We start from the raw sequence: 20106 nt of genomic DNA, 5'->3' as shown, positions 1-20106 counted from the left end.
GGTAGTTAATATGTTCACTAAGGAAATATTACATTCAATTACACCATACTATTAGATCCAGTAAAAATGTATGTTAATTATTTATGGAATGCAGGACAAACCTGAAATTAAAAAATATATCTGCAAAACTTGATAACTTGTTATAAGATATATCTGCGAATGATGACTAAAGAATTTAATAATAGGTAGATTTTATTAACCCAAAATTCATGGATTAGGTAGATCTGCCGGTACCATTACAAGTTATAGCTGGTACCATCAGCACATTCAAATGTAGTTTATTGATTTTATGGTACCAGAGCTTTCTGTTGGTTTATGCTTTGTCTCACCGCGTTAACATCTAAATTCCATAATCTTATCTAGTTCGGTCGCTTAAGCATTTACAGAAAAAATAATTAATGCAATATTATATTTTGAGAAAGATCTTATGAAAAAGTAAAAAATACTTACGTAAAAAGGGTAAAGCACGTTTTAAACCTTGTCTGAAGTTTTAAACCTGGATGGATAGTAGTAGGAGACAGCCAAGTCAAAGTGTCAAACAATATATATGAAAAGAAGGAGTGATATGGAACCTTCCAAATCAACCTTTGTCGTTATCATCATATTTTGTCCCACAAAAGTGAAAAAAAAAACTTGTTTTACTTCATAGTAGCCTGCCCGTGTTCGTGTCACATACGTGGTCCTTTTCTTTGCCAACTCACCAATAAGCTATATTTGAATAAACTCTCCACAGACACTCACTTCCTTACTTAGCTCAGTTCAATCACATAAGCAACTTAAAATTTTCTGATGAATATTTTTGAATCATCATTTACCGAGTTGAACTACGGCACACACCAACACTCTGATACTTCTTCTTCGTCAGAAACAAGTTCCTCAAACCATAATAATTCAGAAACGTTTTTGGCATCTGAGAGACCAAAGAAGCGAACAGGTAGAAGAGTATTCAAGGAGACAAGACACCCAGTGTACCGAGGAGTACGAAAGTGGAACAATAACAAGTGGGTTTGTGAGATGCGAGTTCCTAAGCGTAACAAATGCAACAACTCAAGGATTTTGCTTGGAACTAATCCCACGCAAGAAATGGCCGCACGTGCACATGATGTTGCTGCACTCGTTCTTAAGGGGAAATCAGCTTGTCTTAATTTTGCTGATTCCGCATGGCGGTTGAGGTTGCCGGAATCCAATGACGGAGACGAGATAAGGAAAGCTGCAATGGAAGCTGCTGAGTTAGTTTCTGTTGAGGACAACAACCAGTGTCAGGTTGGTGTTGGTGATGGAGTGGTCATAGAACAAGTTCCAACGGAATTCGACGATATGCATGATTTGCTCATGAGTATTGCAAATGAGCCTTTACGTTCTCCTTCTCCTTCCATCACAGATTATGCCACTAACTGGTTTGACATGGAGATGTTTGACACTCAAGTCTCATCATTGTGGAATTTCGAAACACAGTATTAAAGATGTAATTAGTTAACAATTTGTTTTTAGTTTCTCACAATTTCTGTATATGATATTGTGAGTAATTCTTTAGCTTAAGTAAGTCGCTTGTTTCCCGAGCGAGCAACGATTATATATCATTGTGGCAAAAGAGTAGTATGTCCTTTTTAGGTATATCATGCAAAAACTTCACTAAATTAATTATATACAAAAACTTCACTAAATTATATACAAAAACTTCACTAAATTAATCACACTTGTCTCCTAATTAGGCACTCATGCCAAAGCAATTGAGCTGGCTAATGTGTACCCTTGTTTAGTTAGACTGTGTCTGTTTGTCTGTCATGTACACCAAATAGCAAGGACCTTCTCTAGCATGATTGCCAAATTTTTCTCATACTTCTCAATCAAACTAACACTGTCTTAGTTAGGATCAATGTCAATGTGTCAACTTTGCAAAGGCTTATCGATCTTATGTACTAATGTAATGGTACCAGCTATAACTTGTAATGGTACCATAAGAAAGCCAAAAGTTGGATATCATACATTTATATATATAAATAGAAAATTAAAAGTATATGAAATATATATATATATATATATATATATATATATATATATATATATATATATATATATATATATATATATATATATATATATATAAATGTGTTAATGAGGAAACTAAACATGCATTCACCTGAATGTGTAACTTCACCTAGGCAAAACTACTCCCCCTGGATGGTCATCATATAGTAGTGAAATAACATGTTTAAATCTAAGAATTGCAAAATTAATTATAATAGTTCGCATCCGCAAAAGAGTCTACATAAAAATGAAACAGAACATATTAAAGAGTATGGATTTAGAATCTTGTATCACCCTTACCACCACTAGAATCAACCAACCATCGTATGCCTTTTAATGTTAATCCAGTCAATCTTAGTACCTATAGCAAATTATACTATATTTATTTGTAAACAAATTTGTTTAAATATAAATAAGAAAATAAATATATCAGTAAAACATCTAAAATAAGGTTGTATTGTATGACTATAGGACCTTGTATGTAAATTTTTGTTTATTTTGTTGAGTGCTTTGAAATATACGAAGTTATGAAGAAGTTGATTGATACGTAAGTGAGATTGTTCTAAATATTCGTGTGTATATTTATTTATTTATTTATGAGAATTGTTTTAAATTATGCGTTTATGTTTTATTAGCGTTATACAAGTTTTTCGAGCACAAAAAGGAAGTCAAGTACCAAAGAGTAAAGCCAACAACATCACATGGATCCAAGTGGAGGTATATTAATTAATTATCACAATTTTGATTATATAAATAGTGATTGATACGTGATAAAACTTAAACCTTATCCATATTTTCTTTCCATGTGTAGTGTCCTGGGCAGCGTAATGAAGTAGATTGCGGTTTTTACATGTTGCAGTTTATGAAAGAAATTCTTCTTTCGAATCAAATAGAGATTCCGTCCAAGGTATGGATTTCTAACTTAAGATTTATTTTAATATTTAACACATATTTCTCATATAATTAAATAGTTTTAACTTAAACATACCATGTTATATTATTTTGTAGTACTTTGATGACTTCAAGTGTGCTACTTACTCAAGATCTAAGTTGGATGAACTTAAGGAGGAATGGTGTCAATTCATGATTGAGTTGAAAGTTGTATAGGTATATTGAAATCTTACTATAATTGATGATAATTTTGAGTATAGCCAAGTGCATGATATGTTGCAATATTTGATTTATCTACATAGATTATTTAGTGATATGTAGGCCGTTTGAAATACATTCGTGGCAAATGTAGAATGGTTTTATGTACACTAATGTAGAATGTTTTTCACCTTTATATTATTTTATTTTTGGTTTTCTGTTATTCTGTTTTGTGATTGTAATGGTTTGATGCAATTGCAGGATATTGAAGGGTAAAAAGGTTACAGTTGTTGGCAAGAAGAAAAAGTAGTTATTTAGCATCCTTTTGATTTGTGTAAAAAATAACAATGTTTTGGATGATGCAATTGTTTTCATTGAATTTGATGTAATTTTGTTGTTTATTAATATATTATTAACATCTTAGCATATAAAAAATACAAAGTTTATTCCTATATATATATTCTTAGCATGTTAGCTCTAAAAAATAGAGTTTTTTTGTTGTTTATATGTGAAATTTGTAATGGTATATACAGGTGCAAAATCTGGTGAAAACCTGGGGCAAGCCTTTTTTAAATAGATGAATCTAAAAATTTCGTGGACATTAGACAGCTCTTTAAAAGAAAAACGCTGTCTAAAAGCTCTTTAAAAATTTTGTTCAGAAAAGCGCTGCCTAAATGGGGCCTTTAACAGCGCTTTTAGGAAAAAAGCGCTGGCTGAATTGGGCCTTTTAACAGCGCTTTTAGGAACAGCGTTGCCTAAAGGTGGCCTTTAGCAGCGCTTTTAAGAGGCTTTTTCTAAAAAAATGTTTCAGAAAAGCGCTGCCTAAATGGGGCCTTTAACAGCGCTTTTAAGAAAAAAGCGCTGGCTGAATTGGGCCTTTTAACAGAGCTTTTAGGAACAGTGTTGCCTAAAGGTGGCCTTTAGCAGCGCTTTTAAGAGGCTTTTTCTAAAAAAATGTTTCAGAAAAGCGCTGTCTAAAGTGGGCAATTAGCAGCACTTTTAGCATAAAAGCGCTGTCTAAAGTGTGCCTTTAACAGCGCTTTATAGGTAAAAGTGCTGCCTAAAGGTGGCCTTTAGCAGCGCTTTCAGGGTGAAAAAAAGCGCTGCCTTTACCTACGGCAGCGGGGGAATAGATAGTGCTTTAAAGCGCTGCCTAAAGACAAAAAAACGCTATCTTTTCTCTTGTTTGGCGTAGTGAGGTTTTCTTGTGGATTGATGTTTGGCTATATCTTGAGCGTTGCTACTTTATGAATGTATGACATAAATGAGTTCTAGGTTACTTTATGAACATATAGCCCTCAGACTAAAACTGAGGAGAAAGGTTATTTTCTTTTTAATTAAAAATAAAATAAAATAGGGAGTTACTCTCCGGTTATTAATAACACCAAAGTGGACTTATCATTTAATTTACAAATAAAAAAATAAAAAGAAAATAAATGCACCACTTTCCCACTCGGTTTTGGCATTTATCTGACAAGTTAAATAAGATTGAATTTATTATATCTCATTTGGATTACTTATTTCACCCTAAGTGAATCTAGAACTTCTCAAAATTGGTTAGAAAAATAATTATATGAACAATTGTGTTATATATGAAAAACAACTTATACTAATAAGTGATTTTATAGCATCCTAAAACTCATCATTCACCTCACACTCTTTAATCTTCCAAGTTCTTTATTAAAAACTTCGATTTTCAACAAATTCATTCTTGAAAGCATAAAATTTGATGTTTTGAAAAATGAACAAATATGAAAGAAAGTTGATTAAAAACTAGAAGTGTTGGAGAAATTTTAACAATAAAAAAGCATGAGATAAATGATTAGTTTCAGAATGCCATAAAAATAATAATTAGTGTAAGATATGTTTGAAAACAACATAACTGTTCATATGATTATTTACAAAATCAATTTAATAGGTTTTATGTTAAAAAAGGGGTTAGTGACACAAATAATCAACATTAAATATAATAAACTTGACGGAATAAAATGAGATTGGCGGAAGAAAAAAATATGAATATCAATATCAAGATCAATACTCAGACTCAATAACAACAAAAAAGTATTATTAGACTAAGGGCCTTAACCAAGTATCCTAACAAAACTTGTCAAAGTTCTTTTGTAGTTTTGTCAGAAAAGTTTTCGCATATATCTTCATGTTGGTCATCTTTTTGGAGAGAACATCTAATCTTGCCTCCTCCATCTCTATAAGCGTTAATCCTATCATGATTCCGACAAATCAGACCAATTTCTTTTATAGATATTATTCTTACTTAATTATACCTTTATTAAGAAGATATTATTCATCAACAGAATTAAAACGAGATTTCCGACTTTCTAGAGAGAGAGATGCTCTCCCTTCTCTCTAGAAAATTTCCCCTCAACCCTCTAGGATTTGGCGGCTGCTCCCCACCTTCACAGTGATTTTCATCTTCCACTTTCATGGTTGTCATCCTCTCCTCTCTAGAGAGCAATTCCCCATCAACTCATCGACTACCCTCTATCACTTCCACAAACCACCGCCAAACCCCCTCTTTCTGCTGAAGCGGCCACCACCAGATGTTTTCACACCTTCAATGTTGCCAACCATCCGCCCATCTCCAAAGCTCATTTTGCTGACACGGCCGCCATTGGAGGCACCAGCGGCTACTCCCACACCTTCGAAGTTGGTAACCATGTGCCCATCTCCAAAGCCGCCATGGATTATCTACGGTGTACGATTACTTCCTCTTTTCCATTTATCTTTTTTTATGTTTGTGTTTTCTATCTTTTGTTGTTGTCTTTTGAGATCCAAGTCTGCACCCTTGGTGTTTGAAAATATGTATCAAAAGTGTTTTGATTTTTGGAATAACTTATTGTGTGCTTGACACTCATCACAAGAGTATCTCTAGTCATCAACTAATTTTTGAACTTTCGATAAAATTGGACAATTTTGAGATCAAAGAGTCTAAATGCTCAAACACGAGTCAAAGAAGTCATCCTTTATCGGATTTGGAAAAAGACTGAGGATTCTCTTTTTAATATTGTCATTGATCGGGTTCTTAAGAAAATGGATGAGTGGATGATAGATTGTTACTTTTAGTTTGTATATGTCTTCTTAGCTTGAAAAAATTCTATGTGAAATGTCTTTTATGAGGATGTATTTTTCTCCCTTAAAATTGCTTCTAGACTTTGGATGGAGAATGTCCTATTTCATTTGTCTCATGTTATCTGTAATGCTTGTTGTTTTATCTTTTAATGGAACTAGTATAAGACCTATGCGTCCGCACGGGTAAAAGTGTTTATATTTTAAATTATCTATCTGAAATAGAATTAAAATTAATAAAAAATTTAGGTATGGAAGGGTCAAAGCATAGAGACAAATTGTTCATATTTATACTTCCAGTTGAGGAAAAAACACATATTTCTTGTTTATAATTAATAAACATTTTAAATGACAATGTCCATATTTCTATTTTATTTGTTACAAATTTTGTACATAACAAAGATCAAAAACTTATGGTGAGACTTAATTAATAGTGATATAACAATAATATATCTCATAGATGGAGCAGAAAAAGATGGAGCAACACTCTAATTTCTAGCCTCCTACTGATTATTTTCAACAAATATAATTGCAATTATTCGACTACTAACCAAATTGAACTTGACAGTTAAAAATTCGAAGCAGACCACCTACAAATGTCATACCTGCAACACCCATCTGCTGGACAGGAGCTGCAAAATAATCAAAACCAAAAATATCAATTCCAAATTAAAACTTAAAATAAAAGAGGTTAGTTTTAGCCTCATCATAAATAGAATTGAGTTAATATATATTACATACATTTAGCTCAATAATGTTTAGCCATTATTATCATTTAGAATGGTTTTTATTTGAACAATGCCAAACCAAAAGGTTAAAGTTTTGACTAGTGTTGCAACATGTCAATGATTGGATTACTCAATGATAAAATGCCAATTAAATAGCAAGGCATCAATGGTAGCAAGTTATTAACTACATATACCATAGAAAAATCAGTAACCATTGACATTAATTGCTACATTCAGCTTGGTACACTCAGCTTGGTACTTGCTATCAGTTGAGTGAAATGGATAAGTTGTTAAGCACATGATCCTAAAGAAAGGTACTTCAATGCTAATCCAAAAGCAAACAACTATGGCTAGAAAAAGCAGCAACAAACAAAAGAGAATTGATTAGATAAGATTGCTTTCTGTATGGATCAGCATCTCCTTTGGAAGCCTTTTTTCCATTTCAACAGAATCTTTTCCAACAGGATCAGAATTGAATTGTTTAGAGAGAAGTGGGTGATCGCAAGCCTGACGGAGACGTAAAAGCATCAAAATAGTATTTGCCTAGTTTTGATTCATTGTGCCAGCAGCCACATATGCCTGCAAATTACAAGCATTAATTTTCATAACTACAAACTGAGAACATCCATCAGTGTAGAAATATCAGATGGACAAAATAATATAATTCGTAATTGAATTGTCTACGGTCAAAATCAATTCCTAGATGCTAATTTAAAAAGTAAAAACAAACTGTATCATTACAGTATGTCCCGTTAATATAAGAAATTTGAAAGGAAATAAACCTTAAATTGAGAACGTGAATCAACTTCCAACTTCTTGTAGATGGCCCACTCTTCATACGAGAAATCCACCTTACTCAAATTTATTGTTTTAGGAGGTAAAGTTATTGGGCCCGTTTGTTTTGGCTTTTTTTAAAAATGATTTCTATAGTGTTATCAAATTTTGTGAAATTTTTTTTTACAAAGAACCTTTTTATAAAAGCTTCAAATGAAAAATGATTTCAATTATGTATATTTATGTTATAAGATGTCAAATTTAGTGTTTCATTTTAGAAAAAACGAATATTAAAAAACTTGTAATATTTTGAAAAACGGTTTTAGAAAATCTATTTTCAAAAATACAAAGAAAAAATCCATTTTTTTAAAGCTGAAACAAACTGGCCCATTATCGGCTTGCCATCAAGCAAAGTTCTCGAACAACTAAAACAAACTAATGAGTAAACATAAGAGACCAATAATCACCTTCATACAGTAAACATTACTTCAACTTCAAAGAAAATCAACCTCACTCAAACAAATTAGTTCAATCCATTCCCACAACCAAACAATATTATATTTATGGCAAAACATTTGGAAACAATCTCAAATTCTTTATATTATACATTATGGTCGTAGACTCAATAACAGAAATTAAGGATGAACTTATTGAATAGAAGGAATAATAATACCATAATTCCAAAAAAAAGAAAGTTTAGTCAAAAACAGAAAGTTTAATACATGGAAAATTAAGTCTAATAACTCACATATGTCTCTATGCCGAATAAGCAACAGAAAAATGAAAAACAGTGAATGAACAAACTAAATAATAAAAAATGAAATTCAAAAGAAATTCAAAAATTTAAAAATGAACTCACAATTCTAGTAGGTGAATAAGTGCTGATAGTAAATTTTTTTCACTATGATAACCTTGTACAACAGATCTACACAAAGTAAACAAAATCCATTAAAAATTTCATCAACTAACCATAGATCTACACTACTAGAAAATTCGCTTTTAGTGACCGATTTAGTGGCCAAAAAATTTCGGTCACTATAGTGACCGAATTAGCCACCGAAATATGATATTCATAAGTCAATTTTAAGAGGTCACTAAATCGGTCACTAAAATAAATTAGCCACCGATTTAGAGACCAAAACTTAGTGACCAAAAATTCAGTCACTGTAGTGACCGAATTAGCCACCAAAGTTTGATATTCATGAGTCAATTTTAAAAGATCACTAAATCGGTCACAACCAAATTATACAATTTAATTTATATATAAAAATTAGAGACCGAAATTTCGGTCACTGATATTTTTTGTTTTCTTTTTCTATTTTTAATCCTATTTATTATGTTATTATTTCCTTTGATTTTTTTAAAGATTTTATTTCTCTATCAATTTTAAATTTTTACTACAATTTTTCATATTTTTTATAGCTTTAAAATATAATATATTTATATAAAACTATATGTAAATATGTTTAAATATAAAGTATAACAATAGATGTAAAGTGGTGTTGTGGCAAGCTCTTGTTTAAATATGTGGAGGACACGAGTTCGATTCCTAGGTATCACAACTTTTGTTTTTATAGAATACTCAAATCGGTCTCTAAAATTGGTCACTAAATTCGGTCTCTAAATTTCGGTGAGAGGGAGAAAAACTACCTCTGGCTTTCTAGCCGATGTCAATGTAGAATCCAGGACCCTTAACCATGGCTTGATGCAGTGGAATGAATGATTTCGAGGAGACGTGAAGAAGCTAAGAATGAGTGTATAAATTGAATCAAACCCAAAACACTATATTCATTCTAACATTTAGGTAAACCATAGGAAGCATATAACAGCAGCAAAACCTAAAACACTATATTCATTCTAACATTTAGATTGAACATATTAAAGTTAGTTTCTATACTGCAAAATTCATCATAATACCAGTAATTTGAGAAATAAATTTACCTCGGATGTTACCGAACTCAAGAAAACGCCAAACGTCGAACTAGGCCGGGAAACGATCAAACTTTCACTCTACACAAGTTACCCCTATAGCAAATTCACAAAGTTAGTAACCACCAAGAAAAAATTGATTGAAAGATTCTAAAAGAACCTACATCCTAATAGACACATGAAGTTCAGTCCTTCAAATTCTCATTTAAACATATAGAAAAGAAAATGGAAAAAAAACTCAAATATACATTGAAGATGCAATCGGGTATTCCTCCAATTGAATATCATATGGATTAATTCAATAGGTCGATACTTGATCTTGAAAACATAAAAATCAAGCTAGATAATGAACATTACATCATGAACTCCTACTGATCATGTTATAACTAGTTCCTATGTAATCAATATGATAGAAAATTTAAGGATCTTAGAAGTGAAAATAGCCTTGAGTATTTAAATGAAGAGTTCAATGAATATTGTAAAATAAATTGCTTATCCAGAACAATGCAGAGAGTAGAAAATCCTAAAAAGGAAAAGAAGGTCCTTCTTATATGGCATGAATATAACTCTACATGGTTATAATAAGTCTATATTTTGATGTTATAATAATTTTGGAACAGCAATAATTTCAAGGGTGTGTTCACTATGTTCATACTCATTCTTTATACTTAGTTAAACTTTTGCTACATAGTGTTAAATTTTTTTTCTACATTTAAAAGAAAGGCTCTTTGTGGTAGTGAGTAGTGACTAACTCCTGAAGAATTTTACTCATGATCTTGAAGATGCATTCATTAATACAGAAAATTCTTTTTGAAGATGCATTCATTAATACAGTTTTTTTTTCTTTCTTCAACAAAGCTTTACCCTAATTACATCTGTTCTTATATTATGATTGTTGGTACTCTGCAGACCCAACACAAAACCCTAAAACTACAATAGACCCATTCAAGAATGAAAAAGTTGAAATCAGAATTTCGCTAACCTTCACAAAGAGAAACTGGAATATAGAACGGCGTCGGCGGCGAACAGTGAGGGCAAGAAGACGTTGAGTGGCGGTCGGTGTTGTGGAGGTTGGCGGCGGCGAGCAGACGTCTGTTGTGGAGGTTTGTGGTTGTAGCGTTTGTAAACAGTGAGAACAGTGAGGGCAAGAAGAACGATGAAGAACAATGAAAGAAAAACGCGTCTGTTTTAATTTTGTTTTAAAAAATTTAATTTTAAAATGAGCTACGCCTGCGCTTTTCAAAAGCGCTTTCATAGGTAACCCTATACCAGCGCTTTTTTCCTAAAAGCGCTTTCGTACCCTATACCTATACCAACGCTTTTAGAAGCGCTTTCATATCTACCCCTATATCAGCGCTTTTATAAAGCGCTTTCGTAAGGTGCCCTATACCAGCGTTTTTAGAAAGCGCTTTTGTAGACATACCCTATACCAGCGCTTTTTTAGTGTTTTTTTCCCTTGTTTTTTAATTTTGTTTTTAGCGAAACCTATACCAGCGCTTTTTCCTAAAACTGCAAACTTGTTTTGGGTGCATGAACATACCTATTTGTTGAAGATCCGGATACCCATAAAACTATTAACGGTAATTTCATCTCTGATCTATGTAACTCTGACCGCTCCATATTCAGTTGATGTGTGCAACGCTCTAACTCTGATATATTGCAAGTTTGCTTCGTCTTTCATTTTCTATGAGTTTCGCCCGCGCTAGGGTTGGAAGACCAAAGGGAGAGGAGAAGGCTTAAAATGGAAGAGATAGAGAGACAACAGAGAAAAGTTGTTGTTGACCTTGGTGAAACAGAGTTGAGAAGAGAGATATAGAAAAGTTGTTGTTGACCTCGGGGAAACAGAATTGAGGGGGAAACATTGAAAATGGGATGTAGTTGCCACTTGGCATAATTCTTGGTTTTCATTGGTTAACAAATGTGTATTTAGTCAATTACTCAAAAGGGCATTCATTAGTATAAATGAAAAATGAGTTAAAGGGTAATATAGGGTATTTAGTGGCATGTCCTATTCTTAGTTAGGTAGTTGATTGAGTTTACTCTAAAAAAAAATTATTATTCATCAAATCTCTATTATAATTAATAATAAAATATCACTTTTACTTAGGGTCTGTTTGGTAAAAATAGTTGTTGACTGATAAGTTAGCTGATGGCTTATAGCTTATGACCGATGGCTGATGACTGATGACTTATAGCTTATAGTGGATGGTTGAGACTGATAGCTTATAAGCTCATTGAAGTGTTTGATAAAATTAGCGGTTCAATTAACTTATAAATGTAAAATGACATAAAAGATATTTAATGTATAATTATTTTATTTTAAATTAAAATAAATTATAAGGGTTAAAAATTGATATTAATTAAAATAATAAGGATAACAAAAGGAAAAAAAATAATAAGTTATAAGACATAAGCTAAAAGGCTATTTGAAATAGCGTCTGGAAAATAAGCTATAAGCTAGTAAAATAAGTTATAAGTTTGTTATGAAAAGACCGTTATCAAACGGGTCTAAATTATCATATGAGATTATAGGATATAAGACATAAGTTATAAGCTCGAAAACATGTCTTACCAAACAGAGTCTAAGATACTTTACTAGTTACTAAAACACCTCAATAGTATACTTAGTCACTACTATTCTCTTGGAGTCCATCTTCTCATCCTGGGTTTTGTTAAAACAATCCCATTAAGGTCCTAGATAATTTTGGAAATTAGTCTCAAAACATTTATGCTCACAGAATATTTAATCTACACCTTATAAAAATAATGAACTTATTCTTTATTGTTGTCAGTTAGAAATGAGAAAAAATGGTCCTTCTATATGCTCAGATAATTATGGGCTTGTTCTCAAGAAATTGAGATATTCTAGACCATTCAAGTTAACTTCAAAAATGAAACTCTTACCTGTGGAATTTCCTGCGGAAAATATTCCGCAGGTTTACCTGCGGATTTTGCTGCGACTTTCTTAAATAAACTAAACTTTCCTTCGAAACGAGAAATGGCAGAAAATTCCGTAGGAATACCTGCGGATTTTTCTGCGGTTTATACATTTCAAATAGAAAACGAAACTATAAATCAAAATCCGCAGCTAAATCCGCAGGAAAGTTTCCTGCGAATTTCCTGCGGATTTCTATTTTATTAAAACCAAACTATTATAAATAATCCGCAGGTAATTCCGCAGGAAAGTTTCCTGCGGATTTTACTACAAATTTTACTATTTTCTTAAAATAATAGTAATTTTTGTCTAATTTTTTTAAAAAATTAATTATTATATTTAATGGTTAATTATTTAATATTATTATATTAATTGATATTTTAATGTGAATTGTGTTATATTTAAATTTTCATCTTAATTTTTTAATGAAATAAAAGGTATAAAAAATTGAAAAATAAAATTAATAAAAGGTATTAAAAATTTTGAGAATGGATATCGAAGATTATTTTATAATAACCAATTTTTTAAAAAAATTACATAAGTAATTCATATTTGAAATTTATTATCTCAATAACCACGTTTGGTCATTCTATATTGCGCCTTCTATTTTTTTTTTTAAAATTTCAAAAATTCGTGGTTTTACTGTTTCTTACGGATTTACCTGCGAATTTACCTACAGATTAGACATTAAAATATTTTACTCCAAATAACTTAAATTTTTTTAAAAAGTAGGAGGCGTCATATGGAATGGCGACTACGTGAAAAACACCCCAAACATAGTTGACGATTTCTCAATGCATCCCATATATCTTTTAGACACCACACAAAATTTTATTTATGCCCCCAGCTTCCGTAGATGCATCTTCGGAAGCACCCTTTTAAAAAAAATCTTCAAGGATATCAATTAAAAAAAATTAAATATATATATAGTTATAATTATACAGGCAATGTTTGTTTAGTTATGATTCAAAATTGAAGTTTTTTAAATATGTAAGAATACTCTAAAATTAATTTACACTATAAGTGTATCATTTTTTTAAGTCTCATTTAAAACATAATTTTATATATTTTGTAATCATTGATATCTATAAAATTAGATTGAAATTTTTAATCTTTATTTTTTTGAATTTTATTCATTATTTTTATAGTGTTTTTTAATTAATTTTAATTTATTTTTTAATAAAATTAAAAGTATAATTTTTTTTATATATATTTATATTATAGAATGTCAAAATTAATTTTTCAATTAATAAAAAACAAATTAAGATAAAATCATTTAAATCTATTTTATTATAATAAAATAATAAATATATTAGTTTTACTTAATAATTTTTTTTGTTTTGCAAATATTGAAAATATATAATTATATAATATAATTTGGTGTATCTCAATAATAGATATAAAATGTTTAAAAAAAATTAAAAAACAGGGTAAATAGAAAGGAAGATTAAGATATTTGTGCAATGAACTAAATATGCAGCTTAGACAAAAAAAAACCTAAAAACGCTTCTTCGTTGAAAGCAAACACGACTTATTCAGAAACGCTTCTTCGGAGAAGTACTTTTCCTCGCGCGCATTGGCTCAAGCTTTCTCGGTTTCTCTTGTGCAACTCTCTCAAACTCATGCTCTCTCCCTCTCAATTCTTACACAACAACAATTATGACACATATTCTCTTGGTCTCGAATTGGTGGGATTTGGATTTCAAAACTGATTCGAATTGTAATGGAATCCGGATTTGATTCGCGTCGGTGTTTAGAATCTGTTTGCGCTCGAAATTTCAACTCAGAGCAAGTTAGTTTTGTTTCGTGATTTTTTGCATTTTTACGGTTTTTACTCCATTACGGGTTATGCTACAACTGATTGTGATTCGATTTCAATATCAATTTCAGTTTGAGTCAAAGTTAGCAAGCATACGATGTCATAAAACTGAGAATGGAGGAATGCTTACCGGTTGAAGCGACGAGGAGAACAAAATGCAGCTTTCGATCTTGCTCACAACGTATTCGATAAAATGCCTCACCTAATTTTTTTCCTCTTTTTGCTTTTATTTTACTTTTGAATTGTTGCTGTTGCATTTCTGAGTTGCTATTGATGATTATGCCCAGGTTGATTTGCATATTAGCATAGAATTATCGTTATTACCATTTCGTGCTATTGCCGATGAGAAGTAATTATCGTTATTGGTGTGAAATTATGGACTATTATGTGATCACTAGGAAGTTCCATAAACCCATTCTCAGAAGCACATCCTCTAAACAAAATCTACTAATCCTAGGAATGGGTGATGTTCTTTCATTTGTGGAAAAGGCACTGGAAGTTGTAAGTCTTGATATATTTTTTTTTACTGTCATTGATAAAAAAATGAAAAATGAAATATTCAGTTATGAACTGCATTTATTATAGATGCTTCAAGAAGATGCTGAAGACTTGCAAAAGAAGATAATGAGTGCAAAGTTTGACTTTAATGATTTGCTAAAGCAAAGTCGTACTATTGCACAAATGGGTTCTGTGTCTCGAGTCCTAGGGATGATTCCTGGTATGGCAAAGGTATGGACCAGCATGTGAACTATCCTAGATATTTATATTTTTACTTATGACAGTTTCGTGCATCTGGAACCTTATAGCAATTGGTAACAAAGTAGTCAATTATATACAATTTACCAATTACCAATTTTGGTCTATGAACATTAAATTGAGCATTGCTTGCATTTACAAATTTTTCCTATATTTCCAGTTTTTATTATAGATTTGTGAACCTAAACGACAGATATAATTAATTAATTTTTTTTATTCAATATTTTTCAACCAAAAATTGAACTTTAGAATGAATGACGAGGCTGCTGGAGAGGTACCAGTTGCATTCGTGGTGAGATCAAATGGTTACACTAACTTAAGTGAAGACGAAATTAAACGATTTATCTCTAAACAGGTCCTTAATCAATACTTTTTTACATAAGCTATTATATTTATCTATACAATACTATAATTTAAAATATAGAGAAAAAAATCTAATAAATGAGGTGTGTGCCTTTGAAATATAGGTGGTGTTTTACAAAAGAATAAATAAAGTATTCTTCATTGATGCCATTCCTAAGTCACCCTCAGGAAAAATCTTGCGCAAAGATCTCAGAGCAAAGTTAGCAGCTTGTGATCCAAATTGAAAATCACACATAAGTTATTACAAATTGTGTTCTTCTCATCTTATTTTACAACTATTATGTAAAATATTATAGAATTTTTGGTTTCTCCTATGTATCATCAGATATTTGTGCATTGATTTTTATTTATATATATTTATATATCTCAAAACATTTTTTCATTTTTACATCATTTGTTTATTTCTATTAAAATCATCTATAATAGGGAGATTGAAACACTTATTGAAAGATTACATCCTCCCAGGTAACATCATCTTTTTTATTTAATTTATGTATTCTGATACTTAAGTCTCAGCCTTGGAGTAAGTGAGCAACATATGATCCGCCAAGCTTTGGCCTTCTTTGAAGTATGTTAATATTCTCTAAAATAGTGTCTAACTTCACTAGTTCTTATGAATGCCTTGGCAGGACCATACAATATCGCGAACCTCTCTCTTTCAATTTCTTGTGGATGTCTCCACTGCAAAAAGACCGTGGCAGAAGATGAATCATCCACTGTTTCTAACAGTAGTTTCAGTACCTCTTCAGACACTGCCAGAGGTTTATGAGAGTTGCCGCACTTCAGCGGAAGCAAATAGATATATGGAACATATGAGAAGGATGCCGACGAAAGTGCTTGTAGGAAAATAGAAGGTGATCATGTTAGCCCAAATAATCACAGGATTCCAGATCTTCAATATACATATCTTTTGATATTTTATTAACATAGATATTCTTTTTGTTCATTGCCGTTTACGTTTAGAGTAATTATTGTTTTGTATTTTGCTATGGTTGCCACAAAGTGTTATGAGAGGCTGTTTGAAGGATTTACCACCATACATTTGGTTGACCTTGTTACCTCAATTGGTTTAAAAAATTTGCCATCAAAATGCAAAGATTGTTATTCATATGCAAAGGGTGATGATGAATCAGTCTGTACACTTGATGCAGGCTATGAAGGAATTGTTGATTGCACACTTGGTATTTGGTATACTATACTATAAAGTGTAAACAAGAAGCCTCCTTAGATTACTTATGCAATTTAATGTCTCACAGGTAAATCATTTTTCCTTTATTTCAAAAAAGTATGTGATTCGAAGTGATTTCTTATAATCTGAAAATTTTGATTTCCATGTGTTACATTCAGTCGATGACAGAGTCCCTTATAATTGCTTTGAAGAAGATTCGACTCGAACAGGAAGATGAGGGGGTTCCTAGCACTGCCATAAGAGAGATATCTCTTTTGAAAGAAATGCAGCACCGGAACATTGTTAGGTATTCTGATTGGTAATGTGTTGGATGCTGATGTTGTAATTGATGCATTAAATAATGATTTTATGTTTGAAATTATGATGATTGGTGTTTAATGTGAGGTTGAGTCTCGGTGCTTGTTTCTCTTGTGCTGTTTTTGGTACATTGGTGTTAAGAGTTATAGATCTGCACAGAACTCCACTGTTTGGTGTTTAAGTTATGATAACATAAGAAAAAATGGTTTGATTACAGTCATATATGACGCGTGATTATGTTGAGATTTTGGTGATAGTTCATGCTTTGGTGAATTTAGTAAGTCTTTGTATTTTCCTGGTTAAATCCGTTTATTCTGGCATCGCTAAACTAGTGTATGATGATGTTGCTAATAGTTTATGCCTTTACGAATTGAATATGTATTTGTATTATCTTGGTCACCTCAGTGCTGCATATATGTGTTACAAGTAGATGTTTTACAAAAGATTGTAATGGATTGTTTGCTTATTAGGTTTTGAAAGTGAATGTTATCTATACTTTGTGGTTGCGTAGTTTATTATTTGAAGAGATTGTTGGAATCTTACTGATAGAAGCTATAAAACAGCCACTGAACTTGTTCCTCTGAGCTTATTTGAAGGAAATAGGGTCAATTAATGTTTTATTTAATGCTTAGTTTCTCCTGCCATTGCTGTATGCAGGCCACACCTATCAAAAATGATTTTAGATAGAACTGGTTTCTGCATCAAGATATCTTCAAAAGCTGAGTCTCTTATTTGGCATATCGAGGTGACAGATTTATGTTGCTTTTATTAATTTCAGAATTAAGCTATTTGTTTGTTTATCTGTTGGATTTGGATCAGTTTGTATTGAGGATAGTGTTAGTTGATTGAGAGTTGTTAATTGATATTACTTCAATGGGGTTATGATTGTTTAGGTGGTTTTGACTCCTACTCATTTAGCAATAGAAGAAAGTCTAAACTCAATTACCTCACAATCAACTAAGCCATGGCTCTCGTAAGTCCAACCAACCAGATTCACTCACTATCTACTTTTTCTAATAACAGTCTAATTGGTTGCATCGTGTTGTTATTGTAGATCCTGCATACTGGTGAAGGAAACAAAAATAGGCACTCATTGCAATCAAAGGTATTGTTGTTATTCTGTTCCCTTTGGTGTTATTGTTTTCAACTTCATCATCAAGTATTGTTATTGTAGGCTCACTGTAGTAGTTTCAATGCCAAATTTGTTTTTATGAATATCCTGTCAATTCAAAGAATGTCATAGATTTCTGTATAGGCAAAGATCAATTTAAAACCTTTTTCTATCTTGCCGGATTTTGGGATATGTATGATCCTGAAGGATACTCTCTCTGGTTCTGTGACTACAAATACCAAGATGAGAACACTGTTTCCTTCGTGACTTTGAACAAGGTTGGTGGATTTCTTCAGCGGATGGATTTGGCCCGCAAGTATGCATTTGGAAAGATGCTTATCATTGGATCTGAGCCACCTTTTAAGATGCAAGTCAGTCCCGGATTTGAAAAAGAGAAAGTATATACATATGACTAGCTCGCCGTCAAGCAGTGTTGTTGATGGCAGACACTACCTAACTGTTGTTGCCGTGTACTATGACAGTTGTAGCTATTCATGATTCCTTGATCTGTGTGGTGTTGGTGTAGTTTAAGAATCCATGTTGTACTGTTTTGGTAGGATCTGTGTGGGCAGTAATGTATGATTTCTTAACTGAAGCGAACCCTGTTTTCAGGTATATAGTTGAATTGAATCTCCATTTGTATTTATTTAAGTCTAGTTTTATATTTCAATCGCTAATTATATGATATCAACTGTCCCCGATTAATTTGTGATGAGCTGTGATAATTAACTAAACTTTTTAGTTTTAATGCACACAAATATATAGTTGAATTGAATCTCCATTTTATTTTTATATTATGATTACAGTCACATTATAAAAATATTTTACATTTTTATAATGTTTCAAAAGTTTATACTTTTTTTTAATTTGAGATAGAAATTACCTGCGAATTTACCTGCGGATTTTAGTTTGCTGCGGATTTTCCTGCAGAAGTTTCCTGCGGATTTACCTGTTTAAAGTTTCCTGCGGATTTACCTGCGGAAATACCTGCGGAACTTACTGCCGAAAATATTACCCACGAAGGTTTTAGCTGGGGACGTAAAACCGCAGGAAAATCCGCAGGAAATGTGTTTCCTGCGGAATTTTAACTAAAATCTGCAGGTAAATCCACAGGAAATTTGAGCATTTCTAGTAGTGTAGTGGTCCTCAAGTATAGGATATATACAGAATGTATTGTGGGAATGAAGTGTTTTCATGAAGCTAGCTAATCTCAATAGTAATATGCAGGGCGGTGCAGCCATGTGGTTCTTAATTTGCTGGTATCTATTCTCATCAAGAAAAAAAAAAGACAGGAAAAGCAGTCAAGTTAAGAATCTTAGAAAATATGATTGGAAAATCCAATCTTAATATATTTGAAGGACATTATAAATACCTATTGATGTTGATGCAGATCATCCATTCCAACCTAATTCAAGCTATTTTTCTCTAAAGAGTAATGTTTGAATTGTATCTGGCCCTTGGAGTATATTGGGTGAGGATGTGATATAATCTGCATCCTGAGGTTTAGAACAAAAGTTGCATAATTGTATCTAAGCCTTGGAATGCGGATTATCTTTTTCTTATCACCAATGCATAATTGTGAACTCAACTTGGTAGTTTTCATCTTCTACTGGTGGAATATTGCTACATGGTGGAGTTGGTATAATTATTGGGTAAGGATTATATAATTGTTGCGCTGTACCTAGTCCTTGAAAGTATATTGGGTGAGAATGTGATAATCTGCATCCTGAGCATAGTTGTCAAGATCTCGATCACTCACGTCCAACGTTCCGGATCTTAAGTAGAATCACATGTTGTAGTTAAGTTGTGAATAGACCCCGTAAAATCATTGATTTTGTGCGATCTTTACAATGAAGTTTTAGATTTAGGGTTTATAAGGGTTTGTTTTAACTATTTGACTTATGATAATCCTAGTAATTGACCAAATATGTCCCTAATGTGTAAACATTAACAAATGTTCAATAAAACCTCAATCATAAATGTCTAATAAATATGAAAGAGTCA

At 31.9% G+C, this 20106-nt stretch overlaps 2 protein-coding genes and 1 long non-coding RNA gene across 3 annotated transcripts; 2 read left to right on the top strand and 1 right to left on the bottom strand.

The window, feature by feature from the left end:
- The first annotated feature begins 789 nt into the window (after positions 1–789).
- Positions 790–1477, top strand: LOC131614116 (dehydration-responsive element-binding protein 1E-like). Its single transcript, XM_058885744.1, has one exon. The coding sequence runs from the start codon at positions 790–792 to the stop codon at positions 1459–1461; it is 672 nt and encodes a 223-aa protein (XP_058741727.1). The 3' UTR covers positions 1462–1477.
- Positions 1478–14707: 13230 nt separating this feature from the next.
- On the top strand, positions 14708–15495 carry LOC131609297 (signal recognition particle subunit SRP54, chloroplastic-like). The gene is made up of 3 exons (XM_058880990.1): positions 14708–14887; positions 14972–15115; positions 15392–15495. Exons 1-3 carry the CDS (start codon positions 14729–14731, stop codon positions 15398–15400), a joined length of 312 nt encoding a protein of 103 aa, XP_058736973.1. The 5' UTR covers positions 14708–14728; the 3' UTR covers positions 15401–15495.
- A 2685-nt stretch (positions 15496–18180) lies between these two features.
- LOC131609299 (uncharacterized) lies at positions 18181–18942 on the bottom strand. Its single transcript, XR_009286070.1, has 2 exons — positions 18556–18942; positions 18181–18459 (listed from the first exon to the last, which is right to left on the bottom strand). It is a non-coding gene; the product is annotated as an uncharacterized LOC131609299 (long non-coding RNA).
- Between the last annotated feature and the right edge of the window lie 1164 nt (positions 18943–20106).

The sequence above is a fragment of the Vicia villosa genome, linkage group LG6 (assembly GCF_029867415.1).
Source record: "Vicia villosa cultivar HV-30 ecotype Madison, WI linkage group LG6, Vvil1.0, whole genome shotgun sequence".
Classification (NCBI taxonomy): Eukaryota; Viridiplantae; Streptophyta; class Magnoliopsida; order Fabales; family Fabaceae; genus Vicia; species Vicia villosa.
The sequence above is the reverse complement of the archived record's forward strand: the minus strand, read 5'-3'. Positions and strand labels throughout refer to the sequence as shown.

Excerpts from the sequence above, each read along its gene's own strand:
- LOC131614116 (XM_058885744.1), top strand. The coding sequence starts at position 790 with ATGAATATTTTTGAATCATCATTTACCGAGTTGAACTACGGCACACAC.
- LOC131609297 (XM_058880990.1), top strand. The coding sequence starts at position 14,729 with ATGAGAAGTAATTATCGTTATTGGTGTGAAATTATGGACTATTATGTG. Across the intron at positions 14,888-14,971 it reads TGGAAAAGGCACTGGAAGTT|ATGCTTCAAGAAGATGCTGA; the intron begins GTAAGTCTTGAT and ends CATTTATTATAG.